The 12769-nt window shown below is 32.8% G+C and overlaps 1 protein-coding gene across 1 annotated transcript; it reads right to left on the bottom strand.

Moving 5' to 3' along the window:
* Positions 1-9089: 9089 nt before the first annotated feature.
* Positions 9090-11035, bottom strand: LOC114192049 (ammonium transporter 1 member 1-like). Its single transcript, XM_028081602.1, has one exon. The coding sequence runs from the start codon at positions 10855-10857 to the stop codon at positions 9352-9354; it is 1506 nt and encodes a 501-aa protein (XP_027937403.1). The 5' UTR covers positions 10858-11035; the 3' UTR covers positions 9090-9351.
* Positions 11036-12769: the final 1734 nt, after the last annotated feature.

Genomic DNA, 12769 nt, shown 5'->3' with positions numbered 1-12769 from the left:
TCTCCAATTTCGCATAGTTTAAGGACTAAAAATATATTTAACCCAAAAAATAATATATCTACTAAATAGTTCTTGATTAACACATATTATAATAGAATACAACAATTACATAGATAATACACATTCAAACATAAGTGAATTACAAAGATTGTCAATACAAATTACACAAACACATATGATCTTTCTCACATATTGTTGGTCAGACTAGACTATATATAAATTAGATACAATATAACTAACTACATAACAGAATATTTGAAAGCCTAATTGACTAAACAAAATAACCATGTGATAGTAATTAAAAGAATATGTTGAAGATTCATAAGATAAATGCACCATTAAACTTAATTTATTAGACATTGGGGAACCATACACATGTAATTAGATGATCCATAAAGATCAGTCAAGATTAACACATCATCAAACTCAACCATACACATGTCATTACAAGATCCATTAAAAAAAGAAAAAGATGACACAACATCCTTGACAATTAAAAATTTCAAGATTTAAGTGTTAGAATATGTTTAAAACAGTTAAAAATGATGTTAGTTCCTTGATAAATTGTACCTATAAATACTCTTTGTACATCTCATAAGTGGTAATCTATGCACACCAAATCAAGAGCATAGTTTTTGTATTCTTTGTGTGCCTGTTATTTCTTTCTTTGCTCTAACAAGTGGTATCCAGAAAAGTTCAGATGGGACCTGGTATGTTTTCAATCAAAATTCCTATTTTCGATTGAAAGAAATGGTATAGTAACGTGTGTAGATGAAAGCAATTTTTGGGTATCAAGATGTTGTAGAAATTGTTGAAAATAAATACCCAATGCTAGTTGAAGCTTTCATATATAGGGTATATGTTTACAAAGAAAATAAGAAAAAAATTGTAAAGTAACCTTCTTGAATAAAAAAATATTATGAAAATTTAAAATTATTATATATGTTTAACCATTTTTTATTTATTAACTACTTTACCATATATTTTTATCAAATATTTAGATATAATAAGCTACTTTAAGTACTTTTAATTACCAAAGGTATAAAGTATTTGTATTTTGCTATCGAGTAGTTTTACTAAAACCTAAATTAGGAGTGTTTATGGGTTGGGTTAGGTAGGATTTAGTAAATTTATTATGTAACTCATAAAAAGAAATGTTAGAGTTTGGTTGAACTGAGTCTCTCTCTCTCTCTCTCTATATATATATATATATATATATATATATATATATATATATATATATATATATATATATATATATAATTAATTAATTAAACAAGTTAATTCAATCCACTCTTAAATTGGTTAAATTGGGTTGAGTTAATTAGGTAAAGATGTTTAAAAATTCTCTTTTAAAAAAAATATTTGTAAGTTTTAAGTATAACAATTAGAAAAATAACACAATATTTATAAAAGATTAATTAACTTTTTAAACAAACAAATAAGTCATGCAAGTTTGTCTAAATTAGTTTAAAATATGAAGAAAAAAAATATAACTCAATTTGTCCATAACACATCTATGCAAGTGAGTCATTTGATTGAATCTTAAATAATTGATATTAAACCCATGGTTGAATTCGTACAAAAGTAAATTAGGTTGGATTTTGTCAAATTTGACCTAATTACAAATTAAACTCAATTAAATCTAATTAGATTAAAGTCCACGAAGTTAAATTATGGAAAACCGGATTCAATGAACACCCGAAATCTAAACTCAGTCCCATGATTGAATGATTCACCATTTCGATCTAACAAAGTTAAAGTTTATAGGAATACACATCTTATCCAAAAGTAAAATATTGTGATTAGGGTTTTAAAAAAATTAAATTAGGTTCTGAGCCAAAACTTAAAGTATTAGTTTATGATTGCCCAAAAAGACCGTTGTTGAATGCTTCACTATTTAATATTTAAGCGGTAAATGATGTGGTAGATTTTAAAGGCGCTCCTTTCATTTAATAGAAGAGTTTAATAAGTACCAAGTTTCGTACGTAACAAAGTCTTGCACGTGATCTGGCTCGGGTACTTAACAATAGAGAGCTTTTGAAGGGTAAGTCAACTTATGAATCGTGTACTTTTTTCTCAACATACATTTCTTTTCTTTGCTTTAAAAGCTCAACCATATTCCGTGTACGGTATGAAGATTTCAATACAGGGAACATTCAAAAGAGCATTAGAATGATAACATTGTATATACTACACTATGGTTAAAATAGAAGATACAAGAGAAAAACCTTATTATTTAATTATAAATTATTATATACAAAAATTATGAGCAAATTGTGTTAATCATTTTGAAAGTTTTGAAAGTTTTGTAAAGTTACACACATATACTCTCGTTTTCCTGTCCTACATTTATCACTATTAATTTAAAATATTGAATTAATTTTTATAAAACGTTATGATGCATATTGTGCTGAAATGTAGTGTTTTCTTTTATTATTTTTCGTGTTCAAGTTTTCGGAGTAGGGCTTTAGATAAGTATAACTATCAATTTGGCCCAAGGGTTTTGTCATGATCCATGTAGATGGGGATAAAAAATTGAGATGGTCAAAAGGTTACTATTAAAAAAGTTTACGGGACCAAAATATTCACAAAAATTACAAGGTTTAGAGTTAACTCATGAATTTTCTTTTAAACATAAAAAAGTATTAATATATTATTAGACCTTCCATTAAGACTCACTCAGTTAAAATTCAATTGAGACCGAATTGGTCAAATTTAGCAAAATTTCGAATGAGGCATACTTGGCGAAAATTTGGTTGGAGCCGACTCATCTAAAATTTGGCAAAGCAGGCTCGGTCGAATTTTGACAAAGGTCAACTCAATCGAATTTCAATCGGACCTAGCTATGTAGATTTCGAGCGGGACCAACTCAACTAAATTTCTACTGGAGCCCGTGTTGACCTTTGGACCAGGCCAACCTATTTTGACCATTATCCCAAACCGATCCTTCTCGACCTTCGACCTGAGCAGACCTATCTCAACCTTTAGCTTATGCAGCCCATCTAAAACCTTTGATTTTGGGCCAAGAGTCTCGACCTTCATCTTAGGTCTGCTCGTTTTGACCTTCGTTTTGGGTCAACCCTTCTCAACCTTCGTTTTAGGCCGACTTGAGATTGTTTGTCTCGACCTTTGGCCCAAGCCGACCCGTCTCGACCTTCAACTTGGTCTCGTTGTTAGCTAAAGGTATTGTTTTTAAGAATTAGTTAAAGTCTTGTAGTGGGTTAAGCTCACCTTAACCCTGACCCTAGCCTACTTGTGAGACAGCTTTAGGGGGTTAGGATTTTCTTTGCCCCCTTAAAGGGAGCTTATTCAAGGGTGGGCTAGGGTTGGCCAATGGCTCATGGATTAAGTTGATAACTCTATAGATAAGTGTCTTGTTTCTTCTTTGTATCTTATAAATGCATTAGTAAAAAACTATAACAGTGTAGAAAAACATATATTGCTTTTCTTTTTTATCTCATTTATCTAAATTGGTATAAAAAGGATCATCTCCGTCTACTCTTTGACAACCATCATCACTATTGTTTTTCGTCGTCGCTCACATCACCATTGTTGTCGTGTTCAACGTTGATACCACATTTGTTATTGTCGTCATTGTTACATCTATCACCTTTGATTCCTCCTCCTCCTCCTCCTTCTTCTCTTTCTCATCTCTTTCTTTTCCATTATCATTGTTGTCTTCGCCACCTCTACCGCCTCTTCTTTCTTCTCTTTATTTTTTGTCTATTTTCATTTAATTTATAAAATAATAATTCATCAGATTTAACAAGAAAATTGAGATTATTTTTTATATAAATTTATCGACGGAATTACCATCAAAAGAATACGCATACAAATGCTTAGATTAAAACTTCAAAAAATTACAATAAATTTAAATCAAATAAGAGTATTGAATAACAACAACCCATCGTATTGAAATAAAATTTACTCAAATCGATCACATTACTAGATTAAAATATAGTTTTTGAATTATAAATTTAGGTTAAATTACTAAGTTATATTATAAGATTGAACAAGATACATATCATTCATTAAATATTTAAATTGTCATTTAAAAACCGTAAAGGCATGCTAGCAAAAATTGATTTAGTGCCAACTAATAGTGATGGGATCTTGAAACGATTGTATCACGTGAAGTAAATCTTACTTTATTTGGGACTAGTGTCGGGAAGAGTGTGCTAGAAGCTACTTTACAACATTGATGTTTCAATAGTCCTACTAATAGAAAATGGCCGTTATTTAAATGTAATATATATATATATATATATATATATATATATATATATATATATATATATATATATATATATTTTATTAATTCATTTATTTATTTTCTTCATAACTTTCTTCTCTCTCTAAATGGTTAATGGTTTTCTAATCATTAAGTGTTTTAATAATAGACTAACTCACGTGTTTTATTATCTCTCTTCGATTCCATTATTATTTTTAATTATTTTATTGGTGTATAACGGAATAGATATTTTTAATGGAATTTATTTTCTATTGCTTTTATATATGAAATTCAAATTTGATGACTTATTTATAGATCTTAATTCAGTATGAGTAGTTTTTATCGTCGGTATATTCAATAGTCTTACATTATTTAGGAGTTGATGTCAAAAGTATTTAAATATTGATTTCACCTTCCACTCTCTGAGATGTCTTTCAAGCACAAAACTATGACGAAGTTCCAATTTTCAGAGTGAATAATACCTCAGAAATACGTTGATTGACCCTAACGATGACAGTCGACAGACTTGAGATTGAAACATTAACACTCACTTGGGGATAATAACGAGGTTCTAAGACGAACCATCAATTCCCTTTAGCCCTCCATTGGGGATGAACTCTCATTCCTCTTAGACCTCAACTGGGGGACTTATGTTCCGGTATAACCAATAGTCCCAATCGTTTAGGAGTTGAGGCCAAAGATGGGTTAAATACTCCTTCCTCCTTTTACTTGCTGATATGCCTTTTAAAGGTTAAACCGTGAAGGTTCTTTAGGCTCTAAAGCGGACAATACCTTAGATGTATGGTGATTGAACCTAAAGATAACAGTCAACTAAAGACTTGGGATCAAAACAACTATCAACTTTTTTGTGTGTGATAACAATGACCTAATGCTTATAAATAGACATTCATCCATTAATTGATTTCATTTTAAATTCTTAGATGAAGAATTGCTTAGTTCCTTGTTTTCTCTTTCACCACCATAATAATACATTTTAGACTTAATTACATATGCAAAATAGTTATCCAATTTTTTTTTTATCATCTTCCAAATCTGTGTAATTGAATTTTATTTTAAAATGCATATTGGGTTTGTTAAGATATTGAACACCTTTAGACTTTAGATTTTAATTAAAAGGATAGGTGTGTATGGTTTTATGTTGGTCTTCTAGTTCAATTTGTGTGTATATATAACTGAAGGTTGAGTCAAAAGTCAAACCGAGTCGGCCTACGTCAAAGGTCAACCCGAGTCCTATCTAGACTGAAAGTTGAGCCGAGTTGTCCCGGTTCAAATGTCGAGTCGAGTTGTCTCAAGGCGAAGGTCGAATTGAGTCGTCCTGGACCGAAGGTCGAGTTGAGTGGGTCCAAGCCGAAGGTTGAGTTAAGCGGGCCTGAGTCGAAGTTCGAGCCAAATAGACTCGGGTCAAAGGTTGAGTCGAGTTGACTCAGATCGAAGGTCGAGCCAAGTCGACTTTGGCCGAAGGTAAAGCCGAGCGGGCCAGGCTGAAGGTAGAGTCAGGTCAACTTGGGTTGATGGTTTAGACCAATCAGCCTGGGTCAAAGGTCGAGACGAGTCGGCTCGGGTCGAATGTCAAGATGAGATGGCTCTAAGCCGAGGCAACTTTGGCTAAAGGTTGAGCTAGGTCAGCCTTGGCCAAATGTCGAGCCAAGTTGCCCCTGGTCAAAGGTTGAGACGAAATGGTTTTGAATCGAGTTGGTCTGGCTTGAAGGTTGAGCCTAGTCGCCTGTGTCGCAGGTCAAGCCAAGTCAGCGGGTCAAAGGTCAAGTTAAGTCGTCCCAGGTCTAACTGTTTTATCTAAACAAGAAAATTGAAATGTAAAATATTTCAATTACTTCATCCAAACTAATTATTTAAAGAAGATGGAGAATTTAATTACAAATAATTCAATTACTAAATATTTCAACTTTTTGAAATTATTGAAATCTCTCGTTCAACCACAAGGTAAAGTCTTTTTATAAAACTAAAGAATCAAAATAATATAATATCCAAATTGAATCATAAACTAAATTACTAATTATACCTTTCAAAAATAAATCAAACCATAACAAGACAAAATATATTTTACACTTATTAAATATAAAATAAATTTATAACATAAAAACCTTATTATAAACTTAAATTACTCTTTCACTTCTTATTATTTTATTCCTTTAACAAAACAAGATTAAGAATGCATAAATAAAAAAAAATCATAAAAAAAAGACTTCATTGTCAGCCTCTCCTCAGAAGTCTCCTTCATCTGCATCGACTTCAGAAGAAGCCATGTGACCCATGTGGCTCATGTAATAAGTTTCCCTAGAGCAGAGTGGTCATAGAAGTACTGTACAATGTGAACAACATCACAGGTTCTGTTCCATGAAAATAGGTTTAATGGTATTCTTATTCTCATCATGCAACATACTTAATACAAATAAAATATGCAAAAAAAATTAATAACATCATACATTCAAGTAGAATCATCTTCATGTAATAAAGTGTTGAAAATAATTCAAAATTAAATTGCATTAATAACTATTAATAAGATATATCCATAAATATACGAAACATCACTTAATTTAAAATACATTGTAATCATTAATCAATATAATAAAATAGAGTATAATGTCATGTGCTTTAAGTAATATCATTCAATCTAAATAATCATTTCACATATGTCACTTAAATTTATAAAAATTATTGAGCAATTATTTGGAGTTTTTTATCACACAAAATTCAACAATATTTTGATCACATGTACAGTAATTTTAATACTCTAAATATCATCAAACCCAATTACGATGTCAATATATATATATATACATATATATATATATATATATATATATATATGTATATATATATATACATATATATATATATATGTATATATATATATACATATATATATATATATGTATATATATATACATATATATATATATATATGTATATATATATATATCGACACACACATATGAACATGATGGATTAATTTCAAACAACAAAACCGGTATAGTAATTTCCCAATAAAAAACGAAAAAATTGGTTTATTTATAACTTCTAACAAAAATGAAAAACTTATTTTAGATCAAATCCTATTTTTTCATATCTAAAAAATATTTTTCTAGAATCAGTTTTGTCAAATAACCCTTACAATTTCCATGGACCAAAACAAGGCAGGTTACAAAATTTTTAAACAAGACTAAAGATATTGGATTTGTATTCGAATTAACTCCTAATGAAACTTTTATCACAATATAGGAAAAAAAAACTCTAATTCAAATTTATTTCTAAGAACAAATAAGAAAAACTCTCAAAAAAAGAAAAAAGATATACGATAAAAAGAAAAAGAATAGAAGGCTTTTAGAAAAGAGGAAGTTATCTTATAAGAGTGAAAGATTGTAGAAGAATGAAAGAAGAGGAAGGAGATGAGAATTTTCACCTTTATTCTTTAAGGTGACTAAAACTTTTGTACGAGAGTGAGAAAATGAAAGTAGTTTCTATGTTTCAAAATGCTTAGCTTGTAATGGAAACCTTAGACAAGGATAAAAAGAAAAATCAAATTTTTACCCACCCACCCTTTTACATTTATGTGGCCATGATTAGAAAGAAAAATGAGTTAATATTTTTCTCAAATTTTCTAGAAAAACTCATGTCAAATTGATCATGTCATTAAATAAATGGGTAAAATAAATCTTCTTCTCATATTTATATAATGTGCTGGCAAAAAACTTGCATTTGAACGTGAACAAGTGGCTTACATTTCAAACTCATATCAGTGTTGGTAAACCTTCATTAACTACCTCAAAACCTTTTAATTTGCATTGTTTGGCATTAAACATTTTTGCTCATAGAAATGAAGACACAATACTTTTGGAAATGAAAGCGACTTTATAGTTTTATGTTAACTCCCAAACACCACTTTTCACGTTCAAACAAAAACCATTGAAGATGAAAGCCAACGGTACCACCCACCACTGTTCACGTAATCACGTGGCCAATAAACAAACATCACTTTTTTATATAACCTCAAAAGGTAAAGAAAAAATCACTATGGTTGGAAATTTTTTAAATTATGTTTTAAAAACAAAAATATCAGGTTGCAAAAGAGACAAAAATTAGAAGAAAAAAAAAAACAAAGGCATGAAAAAGAAACCCATAAATCAAATAATTTTACTTCCGAGTCATGTGGAGAACCAACTTTTGGAACAATTAAACCTTTTAACAAAATCTCTTATTTCTTTTTATGTAATCTGAATAACCATTCTACAGACAGAGAAAAATGTACTAAAAAAATCTAAAAGAGAGACAAAAAATAACCTAAATAATCGTCATGCATATGTGTGATGGAGGTGGAAGGCGCGATTGGCTCAATCTTCCTAAACAAATATCATAAAAGACTAGATGATACACATTCATTATTCAAGAATTATTTTAAATTTAAAATTGAAGTTATGTTACAACAACTTTAGATACTCTAAAATTATATTCTTAATTTGAAAAAATATTTTACTTTTAGAACAAAAAACATTCATACATAAATCAAATTATTCCAAAATTAACTTCATATGAAAATAAATTGGTCATTACGTGAGACGTTACTGTGTGAACATAATGGTTGCTGGTAAACGTCAAAGAAAGTGGTCACTATGCGATAAGTGGAGTGGGAAGAAAAACGGGGAGTACAAAAAGAAAATACATTAATCACAAATATATATATTCAAATATAAAATTGAAAGAAAAATCATCGTAGTGATTTTAATTGCATTGACAAAACACGATGCCATAAATAAAAATCACAATTTTCATCGGTGAAGATAATAAAAAATGTTTTTATGATATAAAAACAGGGAAATAAATTAGAAAAAGGCGTAAATAAAATAAAATGAAATGTTTATACAGACATTTGTCAAGCCTAGGAACAGGAACCTAGACAGGACCAACCCCAAGACAGACACGTTCGCATCTTTCTCTGGAATCTTTTCGCTTTGAGTTCAATGTACGACCATTAACAAGATTTACCATCCTACAACAAAAAATCTACAACAACCGAACAAAAATAACAAAATCCAAAACAGAACCTACCATCGTCATCGTCATCGTCTTCTTCATCTCAATCATAATCCCCCATCAGTGGTGGGAGTAGAGGCGTTGGGTTCAACCTTTCTCAATTGAATCCCATGCCTGTGAGTCTCATCATCCTCATAGGCGTAGGCAAACCCTCCATGCCGGGTCAGATCCATACCCGCCAGTTCATCCTCCGCCGAAATCCTCAAAAGCTTCAATTTTTTCAACCCCCAGAAGAGAGGCCCCATGGTGGCACTAACCCACCCAACAATCACCAAAATCTGAATCACGTGCGCCGCCAACAACTTCCCTCCGCCACCCATAAACAACCCGTACGGCCTCGACTCTCCCCGGTAAACCTCAAATACGTACTCCTTCTTCGCGAACAGCGCCGTGAAGATCACCCCCCACGCGCCACACCCTCCATGCAACTGCGCCGCTTCCAAGGGATCGTCAAACCTAACCTTCTCCGCCAGTTTGTTACACGCGATCAGAACAAGGGACGCCACAAAACCACACACGATAGCCGCCCACGGCTCCACCACAGAACAACCGGCTGTGATGGCGGCGAACCCGCCCAGCAAACCGTTGCAGACATCGGTGACGTTCCAGTGACCAGATATCAGGCGTTTCCCGAAGAGCGTGGTCAACGCCGCCGTTGACCCTGCCAGAGTTGTGGTAACCGCGGTTCTCCCAACCGCGCTCCATTGACCATACTTGTTCCCTGAGCCATAAGGGACTAAGATTTTGTTGAATGAACCAGGGTTGAAACCGTACCAACCGAACCACAGCATGAAGGTTCCGAGCACGACTAACGAGGCGCTGTGCCCACGTAAGGCCACCGCGCGTCCCGCGTGGTCGAATCGGCCGATTCGTGGACCCTCGATAAGCGCGCCCCAGAGTCCCGCCACACCGCCGACCATGTGGACAACGCCGGAGCCGGCGAAGTCGATTACACCGGTGGAGAATAAAAGATTGCCTACGTTGAACGCGGATGCCCAACCGTCAGGGGACCAGAACCAGTGAGAGACTACCGGATAGACGAAGCCGGTGAGGAAGGAAGAGTAGATTAGGTAGGCGACGAACTGCGTTCGCTCGGCGATGGAGCCGCTGGTGATGCCGGCGGCGGCGATGGCGAAGGCCCACTGGTAAAGGAAGTTGCTGTAGTCTAAATTGTCGGAGTGGAGGTCTGTGAGGCCGAAGTAGTGTTTCCCGATGAAGCCGTTGGAAGGGGAGCCGAAGGCGAAGGCAAAGCCGAAGAGGTAGTAGAAGATACCGCCGGCGGCGGCGTCGAGCACGTTGGTGAGCATGATGTTCATGGTGTTCTTGGCACGGACCGAGCCGGCACAGAGCATGGCGAAGCCAAGCTGCATGGAGAAGACGAGGTACGCGGAGAAGAGGAGGTAGGTGTTGTCGATGGCATAGCCTGCGTCGGTGAAATTCCTACCCACGGCGGCGAACTGGTCGCAGATTAGCGTGGCCGCCGCTTGGGCGTTGGTTGTGTTTGGGCCAAAAAGTTGGGCTAGCTGGTCCGCCGAACAGGTTTGCTGCGACATGGTTAGGGTTGTGGTTGAAACGCAGCGTTCCGGTTGGGGGAGTGGAATGGGAACACTTTGAAACGGAGAAGATAGTGTCTGAGTATAAATAGAGATAGTGGTTGAAGTCAAATTGTGTGCACTTTAGAATAAGAGAGAGAGTGAGAGAGGTGACTTTTCAAAGGTTCAGATTCGCGGAAATTAATTTAAAAGTTGGAAAATGGAATCACGGTTTTCTTTCTTTAAGGTTTCTTTTGCTTCTCAACTTTTTATTTTTCTTTCATCACTGCACCTACTTTGTTTTACATAAAAGTATCTGTTTTAGTAAGTATCGTGTGGACACAGTGTACGGGAATCTAATAATAATATATTATTATTATTATTATTACTATTATTGTAAGAAGTATCTCATTTTTAATTATTAGATTAAGAAAATAAAGAGCAGACTTATAAAATCATTTCTGATTTAAATCTAATCTCAAAATTAATTATATATTAATTAATGTGGAAAACATTCCAATTTAACAAATCTTTATATTATTAATGATAAGAGTTACATATAAAAAATAATAGGGTTAATTAATGAACGTGTCTATCCCAGGAATATCAAATTAGTGTATAGCGGAGACAATTATTTTGTTATATTAATAGGAAGAATATTATTTTAACAAACTTCTTCCCATATACACTGAATTAGAGTGAATAAGATAATAAGTTCTAATTTTTATCTTTTTGAAGTGGTTTTGACTCTTTGAGTTTATTTATGTGCTACCCCAATGTAATGTAGCTTAAATGTGTTCAAGTGAATTTTTGTTTTTTTATGATCATGGTGATATGTTTAGATTTTTAATCAATATTTTATTTGTCTAATTAGATAATTTTTATGAGAAATAAAAGTATAAGAAGCAACCGGAAAAAAGCAAAGTTTAACCAAAGTAAAGGGAGCTACTTTGAATTTATAATTGTACTAATGAAATATGAATTATAATGATGATTGATGTGAAAATTAACTGTGTGAAATATGTTGTAGATTGCATGTTATAATTGATTGAGTATGATGAATAAAAGTGATTGAATGTGAAATATGGGTTCCATGTTCATTTGATTTTTGATGTGTGAAGTTTGAATTCAAGTCATAAAGTAGTATCCTAGGCTACTAATGAGTCATTTTAACTTGAAAAGAGCATAGGACACTCATTAGAGCCAAATGTATCATTCGTTTTGCATTTTTGGGTTTGTAGTTAGTGAAATGTTTTTCGTCATTTTGATGTAATTACTAGAAATATCGTATCTGAATATTATGTTAATTCAATAAAAAATAATGATGAATTATTAACATGTAAATTTAAATAAATAATAGGTGATTGATGATATGAGATGAGTTTGTAGGTTGAGATGAATTTTTATGTTTGTTGGTATGCTTTGTGCATAATGTGGGGATTTCCAAGGAAGAAATACCTCTTCTAGAACCCTACTAATGTAGAAAATGTTTAATTGTGAGTTGGAGGTTCTATAGTTGGAATTTAGTGGTTGACTATACTTGCAACGTGCAACAATTTCTCCTTTTAACAATTGTCTAATTTGATTCTGATACCAAGTGTTAGGATCGAGTGTTTTCCACTAAACCAAAAGTTATAGGTGTTACGTAACTATTTCTATTTAAGAGCGTAACAGTTCAAGAGTCACGATTCAATTGTAACCCGCAACATGGAGTTGTCCCGCTTAATATTGCCTTAATATTTATATAGCTATATTTCTGTGAGATAGGAATGGGAGATGTCATATGCATGATCTCTAAATCTACTCAATATACATGTTTAATAAATTAAAGAATTTAATAAAATTTAATTTAAAATATGAGAAACTTAAAATTTAATGATAATAAAATATTCTAAAAAGAATTTATTGTAAATTTATTTTATTTTATTTTTCT

This window comes from Vigna unguiculata, chromosome 7, assembly GCF_004118075.2.
Source record: "Vigna unguiculata cultivar IT97K-499-35 chromosome 7, ASM411807v1, whole genome shotgun sequence".
Taxonomy (NCBI): Eukaryota; Viridiplantae; Streptophyta; class Magnoliopsida; order Fabales; family Fabaceae; genus Vigna; species Vigna unguiculata.
Note: the sequence above shows the minus strand (reverse complement) of the source record. Positions and strands in the feature narration are given on the sequence as shown.

Bases quoted from the DNA above. Each gene is read 5' to 3' on its own strand.
- LOC114192049 (XM_028081602.1), bottom strand. From the start codon at position 10,857: ATGTCGCAGCAAACCTGTTCGGCGGACCAGCTAGCCCAACTTTTTGGC.